At 46.4% G+C, this 25,402-nt stretch overlaps 1 protein-coding gene and 1 long non-coding RNA gene across 2 annotated transcripts in view; one reads left to right on the top strand and one right to left on the bottom strand.

Annotated features, from left to right (window-relative positions):
* The window catches only part of LOC142451292 (uncharacterized), a 36,160-nt gene extending 31,666 nt beyond the window's left edge, over positions 1 to 4,494 (top strand). The window contains exon 3 of the long non-coding RNA XR_012784979.1: positions 1,913 to 4,494. This is a non-coding gene — a long non-coding RNA (uncharacterized LOC142451292). The remainder of the gene's footprint in view (positions 1 to 1,912) is intronic.
* Positions 4,495 to 16,406: 11,912 nt separating this feature from the next.
* The window catches only part of FAM171A1 (family with sequence similarity 171 member A1), a 173,108-nt gene continuing 164,112 nt past the window's right edge, over positions 16,407 to 25,402 (bottom strand). Inside the window, exons 6-8 of the mRNA XM_075552330.1 lie at positions 23,273 to 23,389; positions 19,985 to 20,099; positions 16,407 to 19,328 (exon numbers count right to left, since the gene is read on the bottom strand). Of these exons, the coding sequence (XP_075408445.1) occupies positions 17,633 to 19,328; positions 19,985 to 20,099; positions 23,273 to 23,389 (1,928 nt within the window). The 3' untranslated portion in view covers positions 16,407 to 17,632. The remainder of the gene's footprint in view (positions 19,329 to 19,984; positions 20,100 to 23,272; positions 23,390 to 25,402) is intronic.

Raw genomic sequence — 25,402 nt, 5'->3', positions numbered from 1 at the left:
TCTAATCGGTTACAAGGATCCACATGTGACCTCCTCCCTGGGAGACGGACGGCAGAGAAGCGGGGGAAGGGAGACTCCGGATAGGGCAAGATATGACAAAATAACAATCTATAAATTATCGCGGGCTCATGAGGGAGGGGGGAACGGGGAGCGAGGGGGGAAAAAAGAGGACCTGATGCAAAGGGCTTAAGTAGAGAGCAAATGCTTTGAAAATGATTAGGGCAAAGAATGTACGGATGTGCTTTATACAATTGATGTATGTATATGTATGGATTGTGATAAGAATTGTATGAGCCCCTAATAAAATTAAAAAAATAAAACAAAAAAGCGCTTTCTACAGGAATTGGACATTAATAAAACATCCCAGACCAGGCCAAGTCCATAAATCCGATATTAGCCCATATGTCTGACTATAAAGTCCTCTTCAGACTCATGAAACACGTGCAATGATGCCAAATGCAGGAAGATCACGGGCCAGTGGGTGGGGGAGTCTTGTGGTAGTGTAAGCATTTCCGTACTGGCAGGGGTCTCCACGTGGCTCTTCTAGCTCAGGGCACTAGTGTAGTTCCATGTATCTTGTTAGCTGCAATGTCTCCCAGAGGGAGAGAGAGAGAGACTCACTCTCACCTCCAAGAAGGAATACAGGAGTTCCCAGAATCCTCAGGAGAAAATCATGCCCACACATAGGTCTCCTTGGCTGTGACCTATTGACAGGCTAGACTCCACCCCTTCACTCGTAATCCTCTCAAATTGACAAACAATTATATAACTATCACACTGGTGGAGGTGTCATGACCTGGGTCAATGAAAAAAAGAAGGAAAAAATGGTGTAGGAAGTCTAAGGTGGGGAGTCATACAGAACTCTCTTTCAACAAGAATGATGAATAGGAAATGCCCAGAGTCACCGAGTCACCTGCTCCAAGTGAATTTGCATATGCCCGACTGTGTGAGAAACATCATCAACACCATGGGCTTGCCACCAAAGCCTGATAGAATGTTTCAGTCTGGAACTAGCCCTCTGATGGCTGTGCTTGATCTAGCCCTTAGCCCGTATTTGTTGGCCCTGCTTCTGACTCAGGGGAATGCCTAACAATGACAGGTGGGGAGGTACATTACTCTACCCCCTGTTCTCAGGCTCCATAGCACCACATACACGACTGGAATGACTATTTCTGTGTTTAGCAGGGAGGATCATGTCTCTCTCAGGGCCTAGTTGTCTCTTTTGTGAATTTGGCCTCTGCTGATTTGAAGAAGGCAGGTTGATGTTTGGGACCACATCAGACTCTGGATTGTTAAAACCTCGTACACCTTGAATCGCAGACTTCACTAGATTTGCTAACATGCATTTTTGGCTAAATACTATCTTCTTTCTCTGGATCACTTTCTGCCTAAGCATCTTTTCCTTCCTTCCTTCCTTCCTTCCTTCCTTCCTTCCTTCCTTCCTTCTTTCCTTCCTTCCTTCCTTCCTTCCCTTGTCTCTCCCCCTCACCCCCTCTCTCCCTTCCTTTCTAAAAAATAGGAGCTTATAGAAAGCAGCAATAAGCAAGCCACATTCCAACATCTTGCATATTTCTGTCCAAATCTTGCATTGCATTTTGGCAGACACATCTTCTGAGCCACAATTAAAATGCCACTACATTAAAGCATCACTGACTTCCCAGTCCAATACAGAGTTGTCTTCATTTCCTTCACTCAATGGCACTGAGTTTGGTCCCTTGGCGAGGTGCAGGGGAAACTGTCCCTGATCAGTGATCAAACACTTGTCAGCTTGGTGATGTCTCTATTCCCTGTCAAAGAACAACAGACCTGTAAGCGGCAAAACCATGTTCAATTGATCCATTACACTGTTTAGTCCTGTGAACAATGGAAGCTTCTAGTTGATTTGACCTTGAATCTTTTCTCTCATTGCCAGGAAGGCCCTGGTGGTAATGAAGCACCTGTAGTCGGAAGAGCGCCCTCTTGTACTGCCAACCAAGATGGGGGATGTCTGGAGTCCACAACATTGTGTTTTCCACAGTCATTCTTCAAAGTGCTTGCTTCCCCTCAGGAGCACTCCCTATTGTTGACATGGGTTAAGAGCTGTGAGAACGATTTCCAGCCTTCTCCTTGTCAACTCGGCACTAATATACTGAGGTAGTTAGTTTATTGTGTCAACCTGGCCGATAAACACATGTGGGATTAATTGAAGAGATAAATGGCTTGGCGACCCTCGCCTTTCTTGTCTCTTTGATCATCGGCCTTTCTTGTTCTTTGCCTCTATTTGCAAGCTACACTACCTGCGGGACACCTAACTCGTGGACTGTGTTGCTGTAATTTGAGGTTCCTTCAAGACCTGTTTCGCCACACCATTGGAATTTACATCTCTTGAGCTGGGGACTGTCAGATCCTGTCATCTGGTTGACGGTTGGTGACCTGCCTTGCTGTTTGCTGCCTGTGCCCGGACAGCCTGAATTGCTCTACAGAGGACTACCCGGTGGCTCTCAAGACTTAAAGGACTGCCAGTGTCTCACAACTGTCTCACGGGAGGGAGCTGCACTGAGAGCCATTTGTATTGCCATATAATCTAATTATTGTTTCTTTTGTTATATGTCTATCTGTATAAATATATATAAAATTATTAGCGTTCTGGTTTTGTCTCTCTAGAGAACGCTAACACAGATACCCTGTAACACCACCCTCAAGTGTCAACTTGAGGGATGGGAGGATTCTTTCCCTTTCTGATTCATTCCAAGGATTCTTCTGAAGACTATCTCATTCATAAGGGAGTTAAGGCTACTTTCTTCAAGAAAATGATAGCCACTCGGGCTTTTGGTGAAGCTGTCTTGCAAAGGGGCTTGGGCAGATTTGTAGGGAGATGTGCACCTGACCTCCACGGGGTCTCTGAAACTATGGCCACACATGGCTGCGGTATTATTTCACAAGAGCCTGCCCTCAGCTCGGCTTCAGCATCCATTTCAATAATCCTATGGCCATGGTAAGTCCCCACATCTCAAGGACTAAGGCCCCCCAAGTCTGGAGCAGAAAATTCTTCCTCTTAGTTCAAGACTTGCTCATCTCCCACCCAGGATGAGTCCCCCACTGCCACCAGTAGGATATTGTTGACAACTGGGGCCCAGAGAGCACTCACAAGAGTTTGGTGTTTTCAAATCATAAATTATAGCTCATTAATGGGCCACAGTGTCAATTCCATGGGGCATGACCAACATAAGAATATGGAGTAAACATGAAAAGTATTGCTTCTTGAAATTTTGGTTGGTTTTACATATTTATGGTATGCGTTTATTGGATTACTATGTAAAATATAGACCCCTCCCCAAACCACTGCCCTGGGGTCCTTGTGGACACACAGAAATCCTATGATGAGGCAGAACTGCCCCAGGCTGCAAACCTTTAGGGAGGCAGACTCCCACACCTGTCTCCCTTGAGTGGCTGGGGGCTTTGCGCTGCCATCTCTCCTGTTAGTGGTTCAGTGCGCCACCACGGCTCCTCCTTAAAAGAGAAACTAGCTTCTCAAAGAATACTTCCTTGATGTTGTTTTCTTTCCCAATCAAGAGTTCATTCGTCACAGAGCACACTCTAGTCTAAGCACCAGATCTGGACAGTTCTAAGTGAGAAGAAGCACGTCGATGGTGCTGGCGAACTACTCCCATACTCAGCCAGGGCTGCAGGGTGTAAATCCCGTGCACAACCTACACTGCTCGCCCCCCCTAGGCTGTCCTTAGAGTGAGTTACACCTAAACTCTAGCATTCTTCACAGGGCGGGGTGGGGTGGGGGGATTTCATAAATAGGCCTCCAACTCGTACTCAGTCATTTCTAAAAGGTACGTATTTTTTTCTTCTGCACAATTATAAGTGTATTAGGAGACAGAAGAAAGGTAGCCCTCCTTTCCATTGAAAGGAGCCAGCTCCCCCAGGATCACAGCTCTACTGAGAAAATGGCTGGAGGCTCGAAGATAAACAAGCGGCCATCTAGCTCAGAAGCAACAAAGCCCACATAGAAGAAGCACACCAGTCTGTGTGACCACGAGCCGTCAAAGGGATCAGGTATCAAGCATCAAGGAACAAAAAACTCATATAATTGAAAATGTGGGTGATTACAGAGTGGAGACTCAAAGCCCAATGGTAGCCAACTGGACACCCCTTACTGAAGGGTTGTGGGGAGGAGATGCACCAGTTAGGGTGCAGGGTAGCAACGATGAAACATATAACTTTCCTCTAGTTCTTAAATGCTTCCTCACCCCCACTCTCATGATCCCAATCCTACCTTACAAATCTGGCTAGACCAGAGGATGTACATAGGTACAGATAGCAACTGGAAACACGGGGAATCTGAGAGTGGCGATGCCTGGAGGGTGGAGAGAATGTGGGGTAGAAAGGGAGAACTGATTACAAGGATCTACATATAGCCTCCTCCCTGGTGGAGGGACAGCAGACAAGAAGGCGGGGAGAGACATGAGACAGTGTAATATATGACAAAATAATAATAATTTATGAATGATGAAGTGTTCATGAGGTAGGGGGGAGTGGGGAGGGAGGGGGAAAATGAGGAGCCGATATTAAGGGCTCAAGCAGAAGGCAACTGTTTTGAGAATGATGATGGCAACAAATGTACATATGTTCTTGACACAATGGATGTATGTATGGGTTGTGATATGAATTGTATGAGCCCCCAATAAAATGATAAAAAGAAAGCAAAGAAAATGTCTGGAACTTTTCCCACGGGAGTAAATGCTCTACTTATAGGGATTATTGGTTACTCGGACTAATCAGAAGTACCATAGCCCAAAGGAGCCCCCATGCCACCAGGGGTGAAGCATCGAGGTGCAGTCAGGTAAGATGGCCCCTTTGGGATTCATTCCTTTTGTGATGCACTGTTATATGAACTCTATACCTGAGACAAGACTCCCATTTTTGGAGGGGGTTCTCTGCTATGCTAATAGATAGGTTAAGGTGAGATTAAGACCTGATTTTAGGACAGAGTGTGAACCAAATCATATCCATTGCAAAAAGCCTACCCCCATCAAAGTCAATCCTCTGTATCAGAGCCGGCTCAGATACCGAACCCAGGACCAACGGAGGAGGGCATTTGAGATCTGTGTCAGAAGGGGTGGAGGCTGAGACTGGAGGTGCCAGAGACTGAGGCAAAGCAAGAGAAGCAGCCTGGAGACTATGGGCCTGGGTGACAGTGATAGGCAGGCTTCCTGATCCACAAAGGTAGAGACCAAGAGAGCACGTGGCTGAGAGGCTCAGGACTCGGTTGCTGGCTGAGCAGAGCAGAGCAGAGCAGAGCAGAGGGATTTCTGCAGACCACTGACTGTGTCCTTACTGGTTAGCGATCCTGACGTGTGGTCACCTGTTATCTCCCTAATCATGTCCCTTAAATTGTGGGTATTGTCTGTGAGTTCCGTGCGGCGATTGCAATGAATTATTGAACCCAGCATGGGTGTAGTGTGGGAGGAAAGATGGGTGTCAGAGTCAAGAAGGATGGAGTCTGGAGACAAGCCTGACCCCTGCCTCATGGCCGTAGGGAAGCCAGAGGAGGCCAGATGTGGCTGTCCATGCTGCTTGAAAGTGCTGGGCTGCTAACCAAAGGTTAGTCGTTTGCACCCACCACCCCTCTGCAGTAAGAAGCAGAGGCAGTGAGCTTGTGTAACGACAGCCTTGGAAGTTCCCTGGGGCCACTCTATTTTGTCCTCTAGGGCTGCTATGAATTGGCTCAGTGTCTTGGAAGGAATCTGAGTAGGAAACTCACGGTGTTACAATTTCCTATTCACATTCATTTGAAAGAAGCTAAAACCTTTCTAGTGATCACCATGACATGAGGGAACCACAAAAGGGTCATCAGTGTATTTTATAATCTCATTTATCAGCATAGCCGTGGTATGAATAGATGACAAAGTATTGTGATAAGATTTATTTAGTGGGTTTGGTCTTGCTTTTGGTTAACAGGGTCACATATTGAAGCAATTGGCAATGACTTTATCAAAGGAAACAGATAATGGTGAATCATAGTTGGGAATAATCTGAGAATGTGGTGATTTAATCCATCAGGGATTTCTGGAACGTGGACTTTCTTGGGCAGGTCAATGTTATCAGCCTCATAGGAGAGAAAGAACTATTGAGTCATGCAAGGGCATTTTTTTCGAATTATTTCAGAGGTTATCCTCAAATGGAACAAAAAGCATTGTTACTATGATATTTCTGAAAACTTAGAGATTCTGATTCACATAATTGCTATTCCCAAAGAGAAAATAAAATTAAAAAACCCAAACCACTTATTAACTATATAATCAAGGTCTATCTGGAGAGTTGAAGACATACAGCTGTCAGGCCGGCTTTATAATCTTCTAGGTACAGCTGGCTCGAGGCCTAGGCACAAAGAAATCTCCACTGGCAACAGGATACTTGCATCTCACACACAGGACTGAAAGCCAGTCTCCTGCTAACCACCTGCCTCCACGCCCGCAGTGTCTTCCCTTTTCTGTGGAAGTTCCCTAGCACTTGACCTTCTAAACCGAGTCCAAATCTCATCTTTCCAAGTAGGCTTCCACTCATTGTGGCTGCTGTTCTTAGGTGCGCCGGACTGGTTCTGATTCACAGTGTTAAACAGCAACATGTTGTTTTGAGGACGAAGGGGGACTTGACCCCAAAGCCATGGTATTTTCCATCGCCTCCCATGCAGTTCCCAGAGAAGGACATAATGCTGGGTCCAAAATTCACAGTCACAGTTACTGAGTCTATTCTCAATGACAATGACCCTGTACAGGGTTTCCAGGGATATAAACCCTACTGGGAGCTGGCAGCCTCAACTTTCACCCTCTGAGTGGTTTGGTGGGTTTGAATCACCAACTTTGTGGTTAGCAGCCCAGTGTTTGCCCCACAGCACCAGCAAAACACTTACCCCTGCCTCCCAATGATTGGCAGTGTTTTGAGTCGTTGTTGAGACCAGTGTCCATCCATTTCCTGGAGGGTCTTCATTTTGGAGGACCCTTCTGCCTTATGTCCTTTTCCAGAAATGGAATAATATGTCCAAAGTGTGTTAGATGAAGTCTTACCATCCTCACTCCCAAGGAGCATTCAGGCTGTACTTCTTCCAGGATAGATGTTTGTACTTCCATATTCAACACCACAATTCAAATGCATCACTTTTCTTTAGGCTTCTGAATTCACACTCTAGCCCTTGAATACACACGTTGTGGGAACCACGGAGTTGGTTCCGACCACAGCACAACAGAAGGAGACACTGCCTGATCCTGCCCCACCCTCACGATTGTACCTGTGCTGGAGCCCATTGCTGCAGCCACTGTGTCCATCCGTCTGTAGATTTGCTTAAGGCCATACATTGATTTCTTGACTGCTGCTTTCATGGGCGTTGATTGTGAGAGCAAGTAAAAGGAAACCCTTGATATTTTCAATCTTTTCCCCACTTACGTTGTTTATTGGTCCAGTTCTGAAGTTTAATTCTATGTTGAAATGGAATCCCTACTGAAAGCTGTAGTCTTTGCCTTTCATTGATAAGTGCTTTAAGTGCCTTCTTCATTTTCTGTAAGATTATGTCATCTGCATATTGCTAATGAGTCTTCTCCCAATCCTTTCTTCTTCAATAGTCCAACTTCGCAGATTATTTGCTCAGCATACAGATTGAATAACGATGCTGGGAGACTACAACCCCGACACACATCGTTACTGATTTAAAACTCCCTAGTATCCACAATCAGTGCTCATGGATTTTTAAACCGCCTTGGATCCACCATGGATGCTGATGGAAGACGCAGTCAAGAAAACAACATATGGCACGGGGCGAATCTGCTGCACAAGACCTCTTTAAAGTGCTGAAGAACAAGAATACCACGTTGCCCGGCCCACGCCATGGCATTTTCAACGGCCTCCTATGGATGTGAAAGTTGGACAACGAATAAAGAAGAATCGATACACTGATGAAGAATACTGACAGTATCAGATGAACAAACAAATCAGTCTTGGAAGAAGTACAGCCAGCATGCTCCTTAGGAGCAAGAATGGCCAAACTTTATAATTTGGACATGTTATGAAGAGACACCATTCCATTGCAAAGGGCACTCTGGTTGGTCAAGTCTAGGGGCAGCGAACAAGGGGACACTCCTTGACTAGACAGACGGATGCAGTGGCTGCAGCTGTGGGCCCAAACATAACATTTGGGAGGACGGTGTCAGAATGAGCAGTGGTTCTTGCTCTTGTACATGAGGTTGCCATGCCTTGGATCTAGATGGCCCCCAAAAACTGTAGCAACCCCCGATTCTGTGTGAGCAGCTTTGCCTGGTTGTTCTGTGTACCAGTTCCCCAGGAGCACAATAATTGTTTGGTAATTCTCTTCTCATTGTTATCCATAATTTTTAAAAATCATTTTATTGGGGGCTTTTACAATTCTTAGCACAATCCATACATCCATCCATTGTGTCAAGAACATATGTACATTTGTTGCCATCACCATTCTCAAAATATTTGCCTCTACTTGAGCCCTTAATATGATTCACATGGTGGAATGGTTTTGCATGGTCAAATACAACACAAGTAAACATCTTGCTCCTGTTCCCTGCTTTCTACCGGCATTAGCAATGATACCTCCAGTTCTATATTCTCTTCTGAATCTGGCTTGAATTTCAGGTAGTTCCTTATTAATGAGCTCCTGCAAATGTTTTGGGTTTTTTTTTAATCTTAGAAATAGATTTAGGGCCACTTTCCAAGTCTGTCTTATCCTGGAAACTCCACTGAAACGTGTCCACCATGGGTGACCATACTGGTATGTGACATATTGGTGACCCAGCTTCCAGCATCGCAGTGACACGCAGGCCACCATAGGCTAACAAACTGACAGACGCATGGTGGGTGAATAATCATTTTAGCTCTTATGTCTTTCAGCTTTGGAGTTCAGCTGACGATGACTGGGCTATCTCAGCAGAAAAGGGCCCTATTTTGAACATGAAAGCTGTGGCTTAGATCAGTATAAGCCTGCGACCTCATACTTTAGTCTTGGTGTCATGAAAGCACATGAGAAACCGTGGGATTTCATCTCTACACCTTTGTACCTTCCCTTTCTCCAACTCCCCAAGAGCTGTCAAAATGAACCTGCAAAGAAAGATAAGCAGGAGACGTTGCATATAGTTTATCATACTCGTGACCTAGTTCACAGTCGTCTCCTCGTTTTTCTCCCTTTTCTGGCCTTCTCTTCTCGTGTGCTTTGCCCTCCTGCTCCTGCGTGTACTGGTGCCCATTTTCTACTCAACTGCCAGGCGAACAGCGTCTTTGCCGGCTAAAGATGTGGCCTGTTTCCCAGGACGGTGCTTCCGGTTTGCACACACTCACCTGGATACCTCCGAATTCTGGTGGCCAGACCGGGACCAACTGAGAGAAGTCAGGCTTCCGCTGGGCACATTAGCCATCTGGCACCGCCCGTGCCCACTTGAAAGCCTGGAAAGCTTGCCATGTCCCTCATCACAGTCTCCATGTGCAGCCACACAAGGGCAGGCTTTGGAGCGACACAGAACATTGTTCATGTTCTCCTGATATCATTGAGCCAGGAGGTCCTGGATGGTACAGTTACACACAAGGTTGACAGCTCAAGTCTCTCAAGAGGCTCTTTGAACAAACAACAACAAAGTTTTCATGATTGACTTTCAAAAACAGAGGTACTCCTGCCCCACTATCATGTTTACCCGTCATTCATGTCATTCCTCTGGGACACTTTTCAATTGATCAAACACGACCAGAAATGCTACACCTCCTCACCATCAATTTCAGAACCCTTGCTATTCCCCTGTCCCTGTCGTTATTGGCTTACCAAGTCCCCCGGCCCCCCCTCCACTTCTCTCCCCGCCCCTATGGAACTGTAAATCTGTTTCTGTCTCCATGGGATTGCTTATCCTGCCTATCTTATATGGACAGACAGACAGACAGACACACACACACACAAACACACACACACACACACACACAGAGAAAACCATACAAATCGTTCCAAGTCTGACCATTATCCTGACCCAGAGTAGATGGGTATCTCTCTGTTAAATAGCGAGCAGGCCCTGTTAAAATCCACCGGTCCAATCCCCTTTTCTCTCAGGGTTCCATGTCCCAGGACCTGCTTACCTAACGCCACTCATACCTTTGATTCCTCAGCATTGGTGATGAGAGGTGCACCTCCAACACCATCCCCATTGCTCTTACTGCAGTCAGGATGGAACGGTCTAGTGCCCCCCGCCCCCCACTACACCTTTAGACTTTCAGTATGGACCCTTTGTGAGTACCCTCCACCAGTTCAGATGTGGTGCCAAACGCTGCCTGTCCCCTTGTGCCCCCATCACCACCCCGTAGTCAGAAGCCTACAATCAAGATTCCTCAGGGACTTCGTGGCTTTGCTCCCATTGCTGGTCTGTTGCGCTCCCCTCTTGGTTTACCGCCCTGTGGGCGGGGCAGACCAGCCTCCCTCCCCAAACTGTATCTTTATTGCTGTCCTCTGTAGCGCTGTTATCTAGAGAGGGGGCGTCATGTCTGAGCTGAGGCCGGCCCTGCAGTCCTCTCTGTGAATGAGCTGCTCCAAGCAGGAACGTCACCCTCAAGGTGGCACAGAAAAAAGAAAAAGAGGAAAGGAGAAGAAAGTGAAAATTATATATAGGTATAAATATACACATGTGTATATGTAAACATATAAAGAGGTGTATTTGCCTATGTATGTTTGCATATATGTAAATACAACAAGGAAGCAGATGGACTTTGGGCCTCTACTTGAATCTTACAGCAGGACAAAAACGGTTTGTTCTAATAACGTGGAAATGTAAGATACTCACCTTCCCGACACAATCGCTGAATGGGTGCATAAACAAATGTGGTGAAGAAAGCTGATGGTGCCCAGCTATCAAAAGATGTAGTGTCTGGGGTCTTAAAGGTTTGAAGTTAAACAAGTGGGCATCTAGCGGGAAAGCAACAAAACCCACATGGAAGAAGAAGTGCACCAGCCTGTGTGATCATGAGGTGTTGATGGGGATAGGTATCAGAAGTTCAAAATCAAGCAATCTGATTGATGTGAACGAGTGTGGACAGAGTAGAGACCCAAAACCCTCACAGAAGGGCTACAGGGAAGCAATGATAAATCTAGGGAACTGTATAGCAGTAATGAAACACATAGCTATCTTCCAGTTCTTTAACATTTTCTCCTCTTACTACTTTGGTCTTTGTTTTACCTTATTAACCTTGTTAGACCTGTGTATGTTCATTTGTATAATTAAGAGCTTTCAATGCATGGAAGCCAATATAGATAACCCTTCTGAAACCGTAATGGGAGTAATGATTCCCTGAGGGTACATGAAGAGAGGGAGGAAGGGGGAGCTCATAGGATGATGACTGTACAACCCATTTAAGGGGCATTAATAACAGAATTGAAGGTGAACGGATACATTAGATTGTGTAAGATACAGCAAATAATAATAATATATAATAATAAGGATTCCCTGGGGCGTAGAGTGGGAGAGGGATGGGATAAAGGGAATGTGATATCAAAGAGTTCAAGAAGAAAGAACATGTGTTGAAACTGATGGTGGTAGTGATTGTAAAATTATGCTCAATCTAACTGAATCATAGATTTGTTATCTCTGTAAGAGCTCCCAATAAAATGATTAACAATTTTTAAAAATACAGAAAAAAGTTACTGACAGCATTATAGAGGAAAAATTAGGACAACTTTGACATGAATGCTAGCACGCATAGGTCTCCAGGGGTTGGAAGGGACTTGGTGGCAACTAGACACTCCTAGACCTGGCTTCAGAAAGATGACTTATAAGTCAGGAACTCCACAAGTCAGTTTAAAATAAAAGTTGCTACACTCACCACGAAATGATTATATTAAAAACCAAGCTAACGATTACTTAGATTAATGACAGTGGAGCTATTTTAAAGCTGTGCTCTTGCATTTTATCTGAATGGTGCAAAGATAACTTTGTGTTACTACGAGAGTCTCCCCAGCTGTGTGTGCAGTAATGACAGTGGTGGCTTGAAACCAGCCATCACCGGAAGCGTGAAACCATAGAGACTGGCAGATGCTGTAAGCCAGGGTTTAAATGGTTGGTTGCCTACATATAAGGAAGTGATAGAGAAGATTTTAATGATGCAGATTAAATTTAGAACCATATCATGTCTAGCGTCATTGCATATTAGACTTTAGGTGCTGTGCGATCAAATCATTTCTAACTCATAGTAGCCCCAAGCCCAACAGACGGAGACCCTGCCTGGTCCCACATCACCCTCACAACTGTCACTCTGTCTGAGCCCATGTGACTAGCATGGAAATGGAAGATGCATTCTCTAATATTTGAAAGCTATTATCTGATTTAGCAAAATCACTTCGTCACCGAATTAAGTTCTGACATATATCTCCATTGTTTCACTTTCGTCTTAATCACTACTGTTGAAGAAAATCAACCAATATTCATGTCAAAACTATTACCAATTTTCATTTACAAACCCACATGGCCACAGGAAAACAACAGAAGCCACCTACTGGAATAAACTGTAATATGGAATTCATAGCGAAGCTTCTTATATACATACTTTTCAAATGATTTCTAAATTGTGTATTACAAGTCATTGATGAACAACAACAACCTTTTAAAAATTTTTGTGATTTGGGCGAAAGTTTACAGAGCAGATCAATTTTTCATTCAACAGTTCATATATATTTTGTTTCCTGTAATTAATAGCAATCTGCTCAATAAAATATCACTCAACCAATTTTCTCCCTGGGCTTCCTATTTTCATTCCCCTTTCCTTCCTAACTCTTCTGAATTTTGTCTTTGAGTAATTGCTGACCTTTTGATTTCAAATGGTTGATTACTGAAAGATGCGCATACTTCCCTAATATTATTATTCCCCTTGTCGTTCTCTCTAGTTTGGCTGAAAATTGAGCCATGGAGGGAGTTCATTTCCAGATCTGAAGGAGGATGGCTTAAGGAACAGTCTTGGGGTTTCTCCAATCTCTAACACTAAGCCTTGTCTTTTTTTGTGTGTGATTTTGAGTTTTATTTCATATTTTTATCCCACTCTATCAAAAATTTAAAACAAAAACAAATGCATTCTGTGCTGGGAATGATTATTAAACGTTTACCAGACACCCTGGCTTCTAGCTGATTTCCCTTGATTACTTAACTACTAAGTCTCATGTCAGTTCAAGTTGCCATTAATTTTATTACAATTAATATACTCCATGTGGTTTTCAATGGCTGATTTCTTTGATAGCTAGGACTTTCACCAGAGTGCCTCCAGGTAGACTCAAACTTCCAATCTTAGGGCTAAGGGCTAGAGTATAATCATCTTTTGCCCCATTTTATTTCGCTGTTAAAAAAAAATTACACCTTTCTTAGATTCAATGTGCTACTGTTATTTACACATTGTTGGGCAGGGGCTCAACAAACATCAGTCACCTACTCCTCACCTTCCTTACCTAGAGGACAGACTAGGGTCTGAGCCATGCCTGAGCACACCCCTACTTCTACCTCCCTGGGCTGGCCTGGAGAGCTATTTGTCAAGGTCGGCTACTAGCAGTCTTACAGGTCGGTTACACTGACCACTAGGTGGCGAGAGTAAGATGCCTGATGGCTTTAGTTCTCCAGAGCGTTTCTGAAGGGGAGCGATGACCTTCAGCAGGCAAGAGAGGAGGGAAAGGAGATGTTTTAAGAAGGCAGTCATGGTCCAAACCCACGTGCACTGGAGTCCACCCTGGCTCATTTGGACTCCTGAAGACCCGTTGTGAGCTGCAGTAGAATCGGGCCCCTCCGGACTTTTATGTCTGTAGTCCGGATGTCACAGCTCATTTATCACCAGTAGACTGTCAGAGGTTCGGAGGAACCTCTGGGTGGGCTCAAAACGCCAACCTTTCAGTTAGTAGCAGTGTGCATGAACAGGTGTGCTACCTCCTTGAGGCCTCCATTTTCACAGGCAGCATGGCTTAAACTAGGTTCCAGAAAAACCAGCGCTTTGAAGATAATTCCACTGGCAGCAACCTCGAGCAATGCTGCAGAGCGAGGAGGACTCAGGACCAACCAATGCTGCCGGAGGTTCTTTCTGCGCTCCCTCAGTCACCAGGTCTGGCCGGGGCTATTCTTGGAGCGGCAACTTAACAACAATAAAGTTCCGGGTACTTTACACGTGTTTTATCTGTCAGCCGTTTGAGAAGCCTGGAGGGGCTCATCTGCCACCTAGGGGCGAGAACGTGCCCTCCCAGACTCAACCTGTTGGACCGCACTGTAGAGAGCCACACAATCATTTTCTCCTTAAAAATAAATATTCAAACATCAGCATTTGAGAATTAAAAAAACAACTTGATTCATGTTCTGCATGCACAGAATTCATGAATAAAGATTTTATAAGGAAGCTGTTATTGCAATAAAAATAAATAAAACCACAAAACTCATTATCAATGAGTTATTCCAACTCACAGTGACCCTCTAGGGGTTCTAATCTGAGGCTTTAAATCTTCCCAGGAGCAGAAAGCCTCATCTCTTACTCACGGAGCACCTGGTGAGTTTGAATCACTTGGTGGCCTTGTGGTTAGCCGCCCAACACAGCACTGCCCATGACACCACCAGGGCGCCTTGTCCGAACCAAACCACCACCTCACCCCACCCCACCTCAACCAAACAACCAAACCAAACCAAACCAAACCAAAGAATCCAACCTGCTGCCATTGAATCAACTTTTATGGCGACCCTGGAGGTCAGAGAACTGCCCCCATTGGGTTTCCCAAGCTATAAATCCTTATGGAAGAAGCTGTGTCCACATTTTTCTCTTTTTTTTTCCACATTTTTCTCTTATGGAGTGATAACCTCTTTCTCTAGTTAGCAGCCAAGTGCTTTAACCGCAGTGCCACTGGGGAGAGCTGAAGTAAATTTTTACCAATCTGTTCAGTGCCTTGGTATCTTCCACGAATCATTGCAATGAGCTGTTCCCCGATCTCAGGTAGCTCTTGGTCAGTTTAAGTAAGAGCTTCCTGAGGCTGTGCTCCAACAGAGCTGATGGATACAGAAGGCAACATTTGTTTCAGGCGAGGCGCCTGCATCTCTCTCCACATGACACACAACAGTGTCACATCACCAGGGGCTGTACAGATATTTAGCACCTTGTAAGTGCTTGGTGTCTGTGGTCAAACACAGCTCCAGCACCCCACGTTACAGGCAGCCCAAGAAAAGAATAGCTCAGTAGGCATCGACGTCAAGAAGTCAGGAAAGAAAGTATGTCTGGAGGCTGATTATGGAAGAAATTGTACAATTAGGTTTGGCATGATTGAACTAAGGGAATGATATGACATATGTATTAACTTCCAAGTTACAGCAAATTAAAAGAAGAAAGAATTGATCCAGGAATGAATTCTGGGCGTGCACTAAATCCTAGCTCCAGTTTAAGAACATTTGATTCTTACATCATGGTCCTGCTTGATACTCACCTTCATGAAATGATCACTGAAGGTGGGGGTGCTACAGCAAAATGTGGTGACGAAAGCAGACGGTCCCCAGCTATTAATCAAAATAGTGTCTGGGGTCTTAAAGGCTTATATTCAAGCAGCCATTGAAGTGAGAAGCCAACTAAGTTCACACAGAAGAAGCACACCAGCTTGTGTGACCCAAAGACGACAATTACAAAATTCAAATATGGTGAACAATGTTGGAGCTAAAATGATGAGTACCCAATTTGGAGAAGGCTCTGGAGGACAGTGGGAGCCCAAACCCATCTGCAGAGTCCCAGTCAGACTGAGCTGCTGGCAGATCTGCTCTAGCCACGCGTAAGAATCCCGAGCAGCCGTATTATCAGACAGAGATCATTAGAATGTTGATTATGCTGGATCGAACTTGGTGCCAGGTCAGCTGTCCCCCTACAGACAGGACCTGAACGAGTACTGGGTGCAACTATCTCCTAGATGTCCCATGACAGAAATCTCATCCCCAGTTGCTTGAACATCATTTGCAATTTGCCTTTATACTAATATGACTTATCTTTACCACCTTGGTGTGATTTATCTTGCGCTGTTTTCTGCTGGGTTTCCCACCTGTGAAGCACAGGAAGAATGGATGTATGATGGTAATAACTGATACAAGGTGTTGTGGAGAATACAGGGATGGGGGGTGGGCGATGGGGAGGGAGAGGGGGATTTCAGGAGTGAACCGTGAGGGTGGGAGGGGGGAGGGCATTGAGAGTGATTGCACAGTTCAGTTTAAAGGTGATATCACCATGCCTGGGGGGGGGGCAGCTCTAAGATAGATGTGGTAGTGATCGTACAACTCCCCTCAATTTGATTGAACGATTAAACCGTTCAACGGTATGAGATGTTAAAATTATGTGCCAATAAAACTGTTGGGGGAAAAAAAGTCACACACAGAGATTTTTCTTCAGCGTTTATTTTGAATTTTCATTTTTGGATAACCAAGCAGCTCTTGAAGGAGAATGCACAGAAGAGTCATTCTGGCACTTTTGGATAGTATGTAAGATTTTTTTTTAATAGTCACATTCAGTCACATTGCTCAGTCCATACTCCATGTCTGGTGAGCAAGACCAGCCCATAGGATTCCCGAGTGGAGACGTAACCGTATATACAAACAGCCAGCACAACCATAATGGTGCTGGTGGCCACAGGAATAGAGGGGAGTGTCTCTGAAGTGCCCCTAGTCTATCTTAGCTAAACAGAACCCACCTTACACATGGCGACTAGAGCACACACGGCAGCGCATGAGGATGTGGAGGACACGTGGGCACTTGGCGACATGCAGTTTCAAGAAAAGGGGCGTTCATAAATTTATAAAATCCAGGCAGTTCAGTTAAGGGCGTTACGAAATGCAAACAAAAAGAGGCGGAGGGAGGGACTGTCTTATATTGTCACTGTGAAAAAGGCACTTGGAGTTTAATGGGACCAGAATCGAAGGACTCTTAAACAGACAGAAAGATTTCAGTACGATTTAATCAAAAGGTCTTGCATGTTTACCAGATGGCTCCTTGAGACTTCCTGAAGGGAGACCCCGAAGGAAACCACGGAGAAGTAGATTGAAAGGAATAAAATCTTTACAACTAAAGTGGTGGCGGTGTGTTTAAAAACGAAACCCAAACCTAACCAGAGAAAACTCAAAACCAAACCCAAACCTAAGCAAAATACTACTACAAAGCAGCGGTGCATAGCTTCCCTTCGAGATAATGCATACTGTTGGGCACGAAGTGCGGCGGAGTTTCTCCATCACATTTTGCAGTAGGCATTCTCATGATAAAGACGGATTCAAGCAATGCGAAAATAATTCCATCTGTTCCCATAAGCTGAGGGGAAGTGAGGTGAACGTTAAAACCTAGCAACATCGTCTCGTTTCTCAGCGTCCTTGGTGGTGGACATAGCAAGCCCGTGGCCCGACAGTGGGACGCCACTTCCCTCCACCCGACTAGGGGAGTCCTTCCAAACCGCCCTTTATTCTCACGAGCAACGTGCCCGCCGCCAGATCCCGAGCCCTGGCAAGCGGCGGCGCAGCTCAAGTCCACGGCTGCCAACTCTTCCTCCTCTTCCGCCACCCAGTCAGAGATTCGGTAAGAAAGGATATTTGGCAATTTTATACTCCACGGCGGGCGGCTCCGGGACCGCTCATTTGATGTTAAATGCCATCAGGGGCCTTTCCTCGCGTTTCTGCCAGGGGCTTTTCTTGTCTTCCCCTTGGTCATCTTCGTCATCGTCGTCCTCCTCGTCCTCGGGAGCGGATCTTCCGCCGTCGGGGCTGGCCAATGGCTCCAGCGGGACTTCCGAAGTTCGTTTGGCGGTCTCCTCCTGCAGGCTGGGCAACTGGCCGCTTCTCCGAGTGGAGGCCTCCAGCAAGCAGCGCAGGGCACTGTCGTCGGGGGTGCAGACCGTGGTCCCGGCCTCACTGCCGCTTTGGTCCAGGTCGTCCAGATACACGAGCTGCGTGTAGGCGCTGCCGTCTGGGGCGCGCGCTTCCGTCTGCGGCTGCTCCTGGACAGGGGGGTGGCTCTGTTGGAGAGACAAAGGGTCTCTCCCCTTGCGGGCGGATTTGGGTTCATTCATATCGACGCCAGAATCCAAACTGGCATCGTTACTCCCGTTCCTTCCAGCTCTTTGGAGATCAATGTATGAATGTCTGACGTGAGCATTGGACCTTCCGTCCAGAGAGACGAACCATGCCCGGGGATGGGGAAGGGGCTTCCCACCGCCGAGTTCCATCAGAGCCTTTTCTGTCAGCAGCTGAACCTCGCTGTTCATCTGCGCCAACGCTGCCTCGTTGAGGGAGGCTGGGATGGACAGGGACTCTGACATGGATGCGTTCTGGGGGCTCCACTCTCGGGCGCCTGCCTCTTGCAAGTGCTGCTGGGAGATGGCCTGGGCGGACAACGGCTGGGCTTGTATCTGAGATGAAGGGTGGGGGAAAATCCCTGCGTGAGGATTGGAAAGTTCAGCCTGAAGTCTTTCGATATCCAGCTGCTGGTCAGCTGGCACGACCAGAGGCTGGCTGACGTAGGAATGGTCCCCTGGCAAATTCATGTAGTGAGCGGGGATGACCAAGGCGGGCAGGACTTTCCTGTAAACACTGTCGTTGACCTGGTCAACGGAACTACAGCAGATCAACTGGCCTGGGCGTGGGAAAGAGGTCGGTCTTTCAAGGTGATCTACTGACCGTGACATCATACATTCAGTAGGTCTGCGGTCCAGCAGCTGCTCTTTTTCGGGAGATAAAGGCGTGGGGTACATGGGTTCCTGAATGGTGAGTTTACTCCCTGTGGAGATATGGTGGATGGACGCCTGGCCGTCTCTGTCCTGCTTCTCAAACAGAGGCTGTGAGAGCATGGCATTGTAACTCCTCCTGCAGTCACTGCCACGGGGCTCACAGCCATCTCTCTCCAGAGGTTTTCTGGATTTTAAGGGGAAAATCTCCACAGACTTATGGTAGTCTTTTCCCAGTGTCCCACTGGGGGTCAGGTTCTCAAAGGAGATTTGGCTTTTATCCTCCTCCTTATGAGAGAGAAGTTCCTCGCGAGAACTAAATTCCTGTGAGGTGCTGTAGGAAAGTTTTAGCATGGGGGTGTGCAGATCAGCTTCTCCGTTGGAAGACACCATTTCCAAATGCACCCCACTCACGAGCTCTTTGGAGCCCGGCGCATCGGAGCGGCCGTGGCTGGTGACAGAGAGCGTCCCGGGGAACTCAGACTCCCGACGAGAAAACAGCAAGTTTATGTGAGACATCGAAGTCGACTGGTCTCTTTTGGAGCTCTCGAGGGCGGGTGGGAGTTGCAGTTTCCGATGGTGCTGGCGAGGTTTCAGACACTTCCTCCTGTAGTCCAAAACAGAGTTCAAACCCAAAGATTAAAGATTCTCAGATTAGCAAAGGGCCAAGCAAAATCCTAATGCTCAGTTTTCTAAAGGAAAATGAAACAAAACAATTTCAAAAATAAAACCCCGAGAAAGAAATAACCGAGAGCTAGAAGCTTTCTCCCTCCACTTGCCCTTATCCTAATTTTAATTCAGGGCAAAATCTGGAAATTTCTATCCTCAGGATCCCCCAAATCCAGCTGGGTAATTCATTCAAAAGGCGTTACCTAAGAGTTGGTAACGAACATTCTTACAAATCGAATAGGCATGGCACCAAAGCAAGAACAGTTCTGCTTTGTCCTTAAGAATATCACCTCTAAATCAGCATTTAAGGATATTCGGACTGAACCATATGCCAAAATAATAATATCAAGCGTGTCCCCACGACTCCCCTTCTAAGCAGTGTTACATACAACACGCCTCACACCTGCTGTTCATTCAACTTGCAACTCAGATCACAGATGTTCAGTTCTTAGATCATATTGTTTTCTCAAGAGGAAAAGAAAAAAGTCTCAGTGTGGAAGCAGAAAAGACAAAACAAAGATGACCTCAACATCAAGGCTTGCACAAGAGATTCTACATTAAAAAAAAGACATTGCCAAAATGGTAAAACTTTACCTGCAATAATATAAAAGGAGACACAGCAAAACCAAAAGTATGAAAGCCATTCCTCCTAAAATGGCCAAAAGAAACACCGTGTGATACGTGGTAATGTCCTGTGTTACAACGGGACCTAGAAGGTCAGAAAATGGCATTTTAGATTTTTGAAAACCTTTAAATGAAAAGAGGGACAATTAGCTGAGAACGAAACGTCTTTCTCGTCTTATGGCTGGCTGAGGTACGAGCCGCAGCCCATCACCCCCTAACTGACGCATTTGCAATGTCATCATTTTCGCTCTCAATGGAACGTACTCAACATGAGCATTACCAAACCATCTGTACTGGCCAACAGCACCGGGAATATGCAAATATTGAACACAGTTGTGTATCCCCGCCCCCTCTGAAGACCAAATATCAAATCCACTGTCATCACGTCCATTCCAATGCTGGGCTACACTATAGGACAGGGTAGAACACCCCTGTGGCTTCCCCAGATTTTTACTCTTCATGCACGTAGAAAGAATTGTCTTTTTCTTGCGTGGCTGGTGGTTTTGAACCTCTGACCTTGAGCGGCGCAGCCCAACCGTAACCACTCTCCCACCCAGGCTCCACTGTACCCTAAGCTGAGAAGAATGAAGGCCTCCTTTGATAGCATGTTCAGCCTCCTTACAAATATATGATCTTCTCATAAACGGACTACCCGGTACTATGACGAGCGGCTCTCACATTCAAAGGGATGTCTGGGATCTCACCCTACGGGAAGAACACAACACCCGGGGATGATCTCACTCTTCGTAGGTGTCTCATTATTCAGTGTGGTGAATCCTTTGTCGCAGTGTCCCGGTTTAAAGACATGAAATAAACCCACTGCGAGTTAACAAACATAACGAACAAATGATTACCGGGAGGTCAGACGCTATTACAAGTCTCTCTCTCTCTTTTTAAAGGAAATCTCACAAGCATTCCATCAACCTGGCTAACGATACAAGGGACCGTCAAAAAGTTGGTGGAGAAAAAACATTCCCTTTTCATTCAAGGCTTCCATGGACTTTTTGAAGTCCCCTTGCATAAGGCCACGGACTTCTTCAGAATTTGAGAAATTTAACGACAAGGCAAGGTGACCAGGGACAAGAATAATTTTTCTTTATTTACACTGCATAGAATTCTACAAGGAAGCCTCTTTATGTTCAGTAGGACTAAGAAGCTATCTTAAAGGTCACCTACAAATGATGGACGACAACAACAAAGCCTTCCCACGGTCCAGGACGTGGGCACTTACGGGCGCCCAGTTGTCCCAGCATCACAGCAAACAGATATGGGAGGGAGGGATGGAGCTGTGTTTCCACATGACTGAAGAAACACCCGAGACACCAAGAGCCTACATTTTCAAACTCAGAGAGAGAGAGAGATTGCCTCAAAAAACATCTTAAGGAGACAGATCTCTTCATTTCAGAGCTAGATAAACCCAGAGGAGTTTGGACTTTGCTGGAAATAGTAAAATGTCTTTTACAAGAGGACATCTTAACTGAATGGACTTTAGTGGGTCAGAGAAGGAAGAAGGGATCAAGGTTTTCAAAAACGGGAAGAACATATTACACATTGCCTAAACTGTGCAGAGAATCAATTTTACATGCAAAGACAAGTCTCCATAGGCATGTGCCGTGCCTTCTCAAAGGGTCTCAGGTAGCAGAGTATACACGTAATAATGTTCGAATGACTAAGGCTTGTATTATTATTCAACCTCTGCTGATTGGATAGCCGCATACAACTCACAATCACATTTCACTTCCTTTTAAAAAGGGTGGGGGGAGGGGGGCGGCACTGATCACTTTCTTGGCTCTGGGTTCGTTAATACACACTGCCTCCATCACTGATCGGACGGACGTCACACCTGGGAGAGTACCAGTGTCCGTGCACTCTGTGGCATGCCGCCCTTGGCTGTGCCGCTGAGCTTCTCGGGACGCTCTTTACAGCTCCTTATTTCTTACTGTGGGCGACCCCAGTGGGCCATGTCCAGCAGAGTTGTCTGAGATATATCTAAAACGAAAGTTCGCTGTCATGCCTGGCCCGTGCGAACTCAACTTTGCTCCTTCAGGGACCTCTTCCCCGACCTTGTTTCCTCCCAGTCATGTTCTAGATATTTGCGGCTTGGAGGACGGGGCTGGGCTGCACTTGGTACACACTGGCACCTCCACCACCGCATTACCACACAGGCAAACGCACGCTCTTAAGCCATGGGTGTGAAATGGCAATGGTTTCACTAGGGGAAGGTCAGGCAAGTGTTGAAAGATTTTTTTCAAACCACATAGAAGACCTGCCTCCGTGCAGTTACTTTTGGAGGCTAAGGGCTAATGCCAATGATCACTTCCACTGCTCAGATATTTTGAGCTCCCAATTTGGGAACGGCCTTCCTGGTTAATTGATGAGTGGCATGAATCATGGCACATTGTGATTTCACTCAATCACCTGTTTCAGTCACCAGGCCTGCATGTGTGCGTGTGACTTTCAGATGCACCTAAAACAACAACAATAACACCAAGGTCAAAGGCATCCTCTAGGTAAAAAGTTTCGTCACCCGTGAAGGTTCACTAATGACAGCACGCCAAGTGACACACACAGCCGCCAGAGGCATTCTGAGCAATGGACACCATCGCTGGACATAGTTCTTCCACGACGAACCGTTTGACAGACAAATGTCGAAGATCCATTGGGACACTTGAGGGCATGTTGGTTTCAAAACAAAACAGAGCCAAACATTCAACAACTTCTAGTCACGCTGTGGAAAACGTGAGTTAATTCACGTAGCCTAAATGGAGAGGAATATTCTTCCAGACACAGTGCAATTGGTTTGTTTTTAGGTCTTTTGGAAATGCCAAACCAAGTTTCTAGCCCCAAGAAGCCTCCACTGGGGACACTCTGTGAGTGCCCCGCTGAGTGCCTACCCCACACATTCGCCTCCATCAGGCGACAGCTGTTTCAGGAATTAGGGTGGAGGTCTCCCCCGCCTCTGTAGTCTTTTGATGAAGAATTCCCTATGGCAGCTGTCTAAGCAGAATGGGGACAAGACACAAGACTATTTTCTATGTCTTATTCTTATCCTTGATGGGAATGGTCCAACTAGAATTGCCTTGCACCCCCCCCCAATCGACTTTATTTTAATCATTTGATTTTAAAAATACTTTAAACTTATTTTTTAATATGAGGGGATTTTTGCTCCTGGCTTAAGTTAATTCTATATGCACATTTAACCTGAACCCACAAAGAAACCAACCACCACCATCTTCCCAAGTGTGGGCTTCATGTTACCTGGGTTGGGGGGAGACATGGCTGCCACCCAGTACCCCAATTGTGGGGCAATGTAGGTCCACGTCAGCTGGCTGCCCTCCTGATGCACGAGCCCCAGTCCACTCTTCAGCCACGTTCCTGTGGGATGCAGGAGAAAACATTAACTAAATGCACACTTACTAGGATTGGAGACGCCCCCTTCCATGTAATGGTTCTAACAAGTGAAGTTGCTAGAATGGTCCAGGAGTCACCTAGGGACTGCATATGGCTTACTGTAGAGATTCTTAGAAACTTTCCATCATGGAGAAGTTGACCAGCTTCAATTTTCCTTTGCCTTCCCAAATAAGTTATTTTCAACAACATTATTAAACACCCCTCCTTCCAAACACAGGTTATTTTAGCAGGAACCCTTGGGTTTCAGCAGGGGAACAATGGCGGCCTGATAGAGTGGGTGGAAGTAGAAAGAAGGTGGGAGATCTAGCACTGATGACCCTTGACCCTTCAACAAATAAGCTCATTTCCTATCCTCAGTCATCGACTCACTGTGTCCCAATCACTTAAGCCAAAACCAAACCCACTGCATGTGGTTGATCCTGACTCTCGCGACCCCAGAGGACAGAGCGGAACTGCCTCTGGGGGCTTCTGAGGCGCTCGGTCTTCACGGGAGCAGGCAGCTCCATCTTTCTTCGAGGCACTTAGTGATATTAAAAGTAGACGTCCCTTGGTGCTACCTTTTCTAATTCTGATCCAGTAGGAGTATCTGAAGCACTGCCATGGAGTCAGTGCTGACTCATAGCCACCCCTGTGGGTCCGGAGACTGTTTCTGTTCACAGCGGGAGGAGAAAGCCCAGTCGTTCACCCGCGGAGTTGCTGCAGTTTCCCAACCACTGACCGCAGGGACTGCAGCCCAACACGTCCCCGCGACGCCACCAGGGCTCCTGGTAAGCTCGTCTGTATTTCCAAAAGCCTCCCCGCAGGTTTTGATGCTGGCAAACAGCTTCTAAGTCTAGGCTCCTGATGTGCTGTTAACAAAAACTTATATTTAATAAGAAGTGCCTGTATGTACCACATGGTCATGACGCACGCATGCTATATACAGGCATACCTCGGAGATAAGCTGCAGGCTCCGCTCCTGACCACCACAAGAGAGCGGACACTGTGGCAAAGCAGACCACACGAATGCTTCGGCTTTTCCGTGCATATGAAAGTGGAGTTTATGCTCGACCGTATTTATTGTGCAATATGAAATGCAATATATTTACTGTGCAGTAGCAATATGAAAAAGTTTGATGCAATGTGAGAATTGCCAAAGTGTGACACAGCGTCAGGAAGCGAGCACACACGGTTGGAAGATGGCCCTGACACAGGGTGGCCAGAACTGTGAGGTTTGCACTCCGGGCCAAGAAGGGGTGGTACACCTAGGTGGGTGTTACACCTGGACTGGCCCATCGAAACCAGGTGAACTTGGTTCAGAGGCAATGGGGCCTACCAGTATTGTCGACCACGCCTCCCAACAAGGCCCCTGAAAAGCCAGATGTTTTGCTCTGGGCTCTCTTTCCCACAGTTCCGCGTGTCGGGGCGACACAGCCCAATGAGATTGTGTCTGGCTTGTGTTCCATTTACTGTAGAACCTGAAACTGCTTCTAACTTTCATGAAACTCACTTGGATCACAAACCAGGCTTCAGCGTGGATTCTTTCTCGCGCCAAGCCAAGGACCGGGGTCTCTCTCTCCTAGGAGAGAGGGATCTCACAGAACCCTCTGAACCCTGTATCTAGCAGGACAATAATAAAGTGAAGGGCAATAAAACGAGGTTTCTGAACAGAACTCCTAACTCTCCCAACCTTGTCACTAGGTGCTCTTGAAATGGAAGTTGAACCGCCCCATAGGGTTTCCACGGCTGCAATCTTCACAGAGGCGCACGTCCTCCCACGGTGGCTGCTGGGGCCCACCTGTTGGCCTTTCAGACAGCAGCAGCCCAGCGCTGAATCCTGTCACCGAGGCTCCTTACACCCACTGCACCAAACCCAAACCAAGCTTGCTGCCACCGAGTTGGCACCGACCCACAGTGACGTTGTAGGACAGGGTAGAACTGCCCCTGTGAGTTTCAGAGACTGTAACTCTTTACTGAGTAGAAAGCCCTGTCTTTCTC

This window comes from Tenrec ecaudatus, chromosome 6 (assembly GCF_050624435.1).
Source record: "Tenrec ecaudatus isolate mTenEca1 chromosome 6, mTenEca1.hap1, whole genome shotgun sequence".
In the NCBI taxonomy this organism is placed as follows: Eukaryota; Metazoa; Chordata; class Mammalia; order Afrosoricida; family Tenrecidae; genus Tenrec; species Tenrec ecaudatus.
The sequence above is the reverse complement of the archived record's forward strand: the minus strand, read 5'-3'. Positions and strand labels throughout refer to the sequence as shown.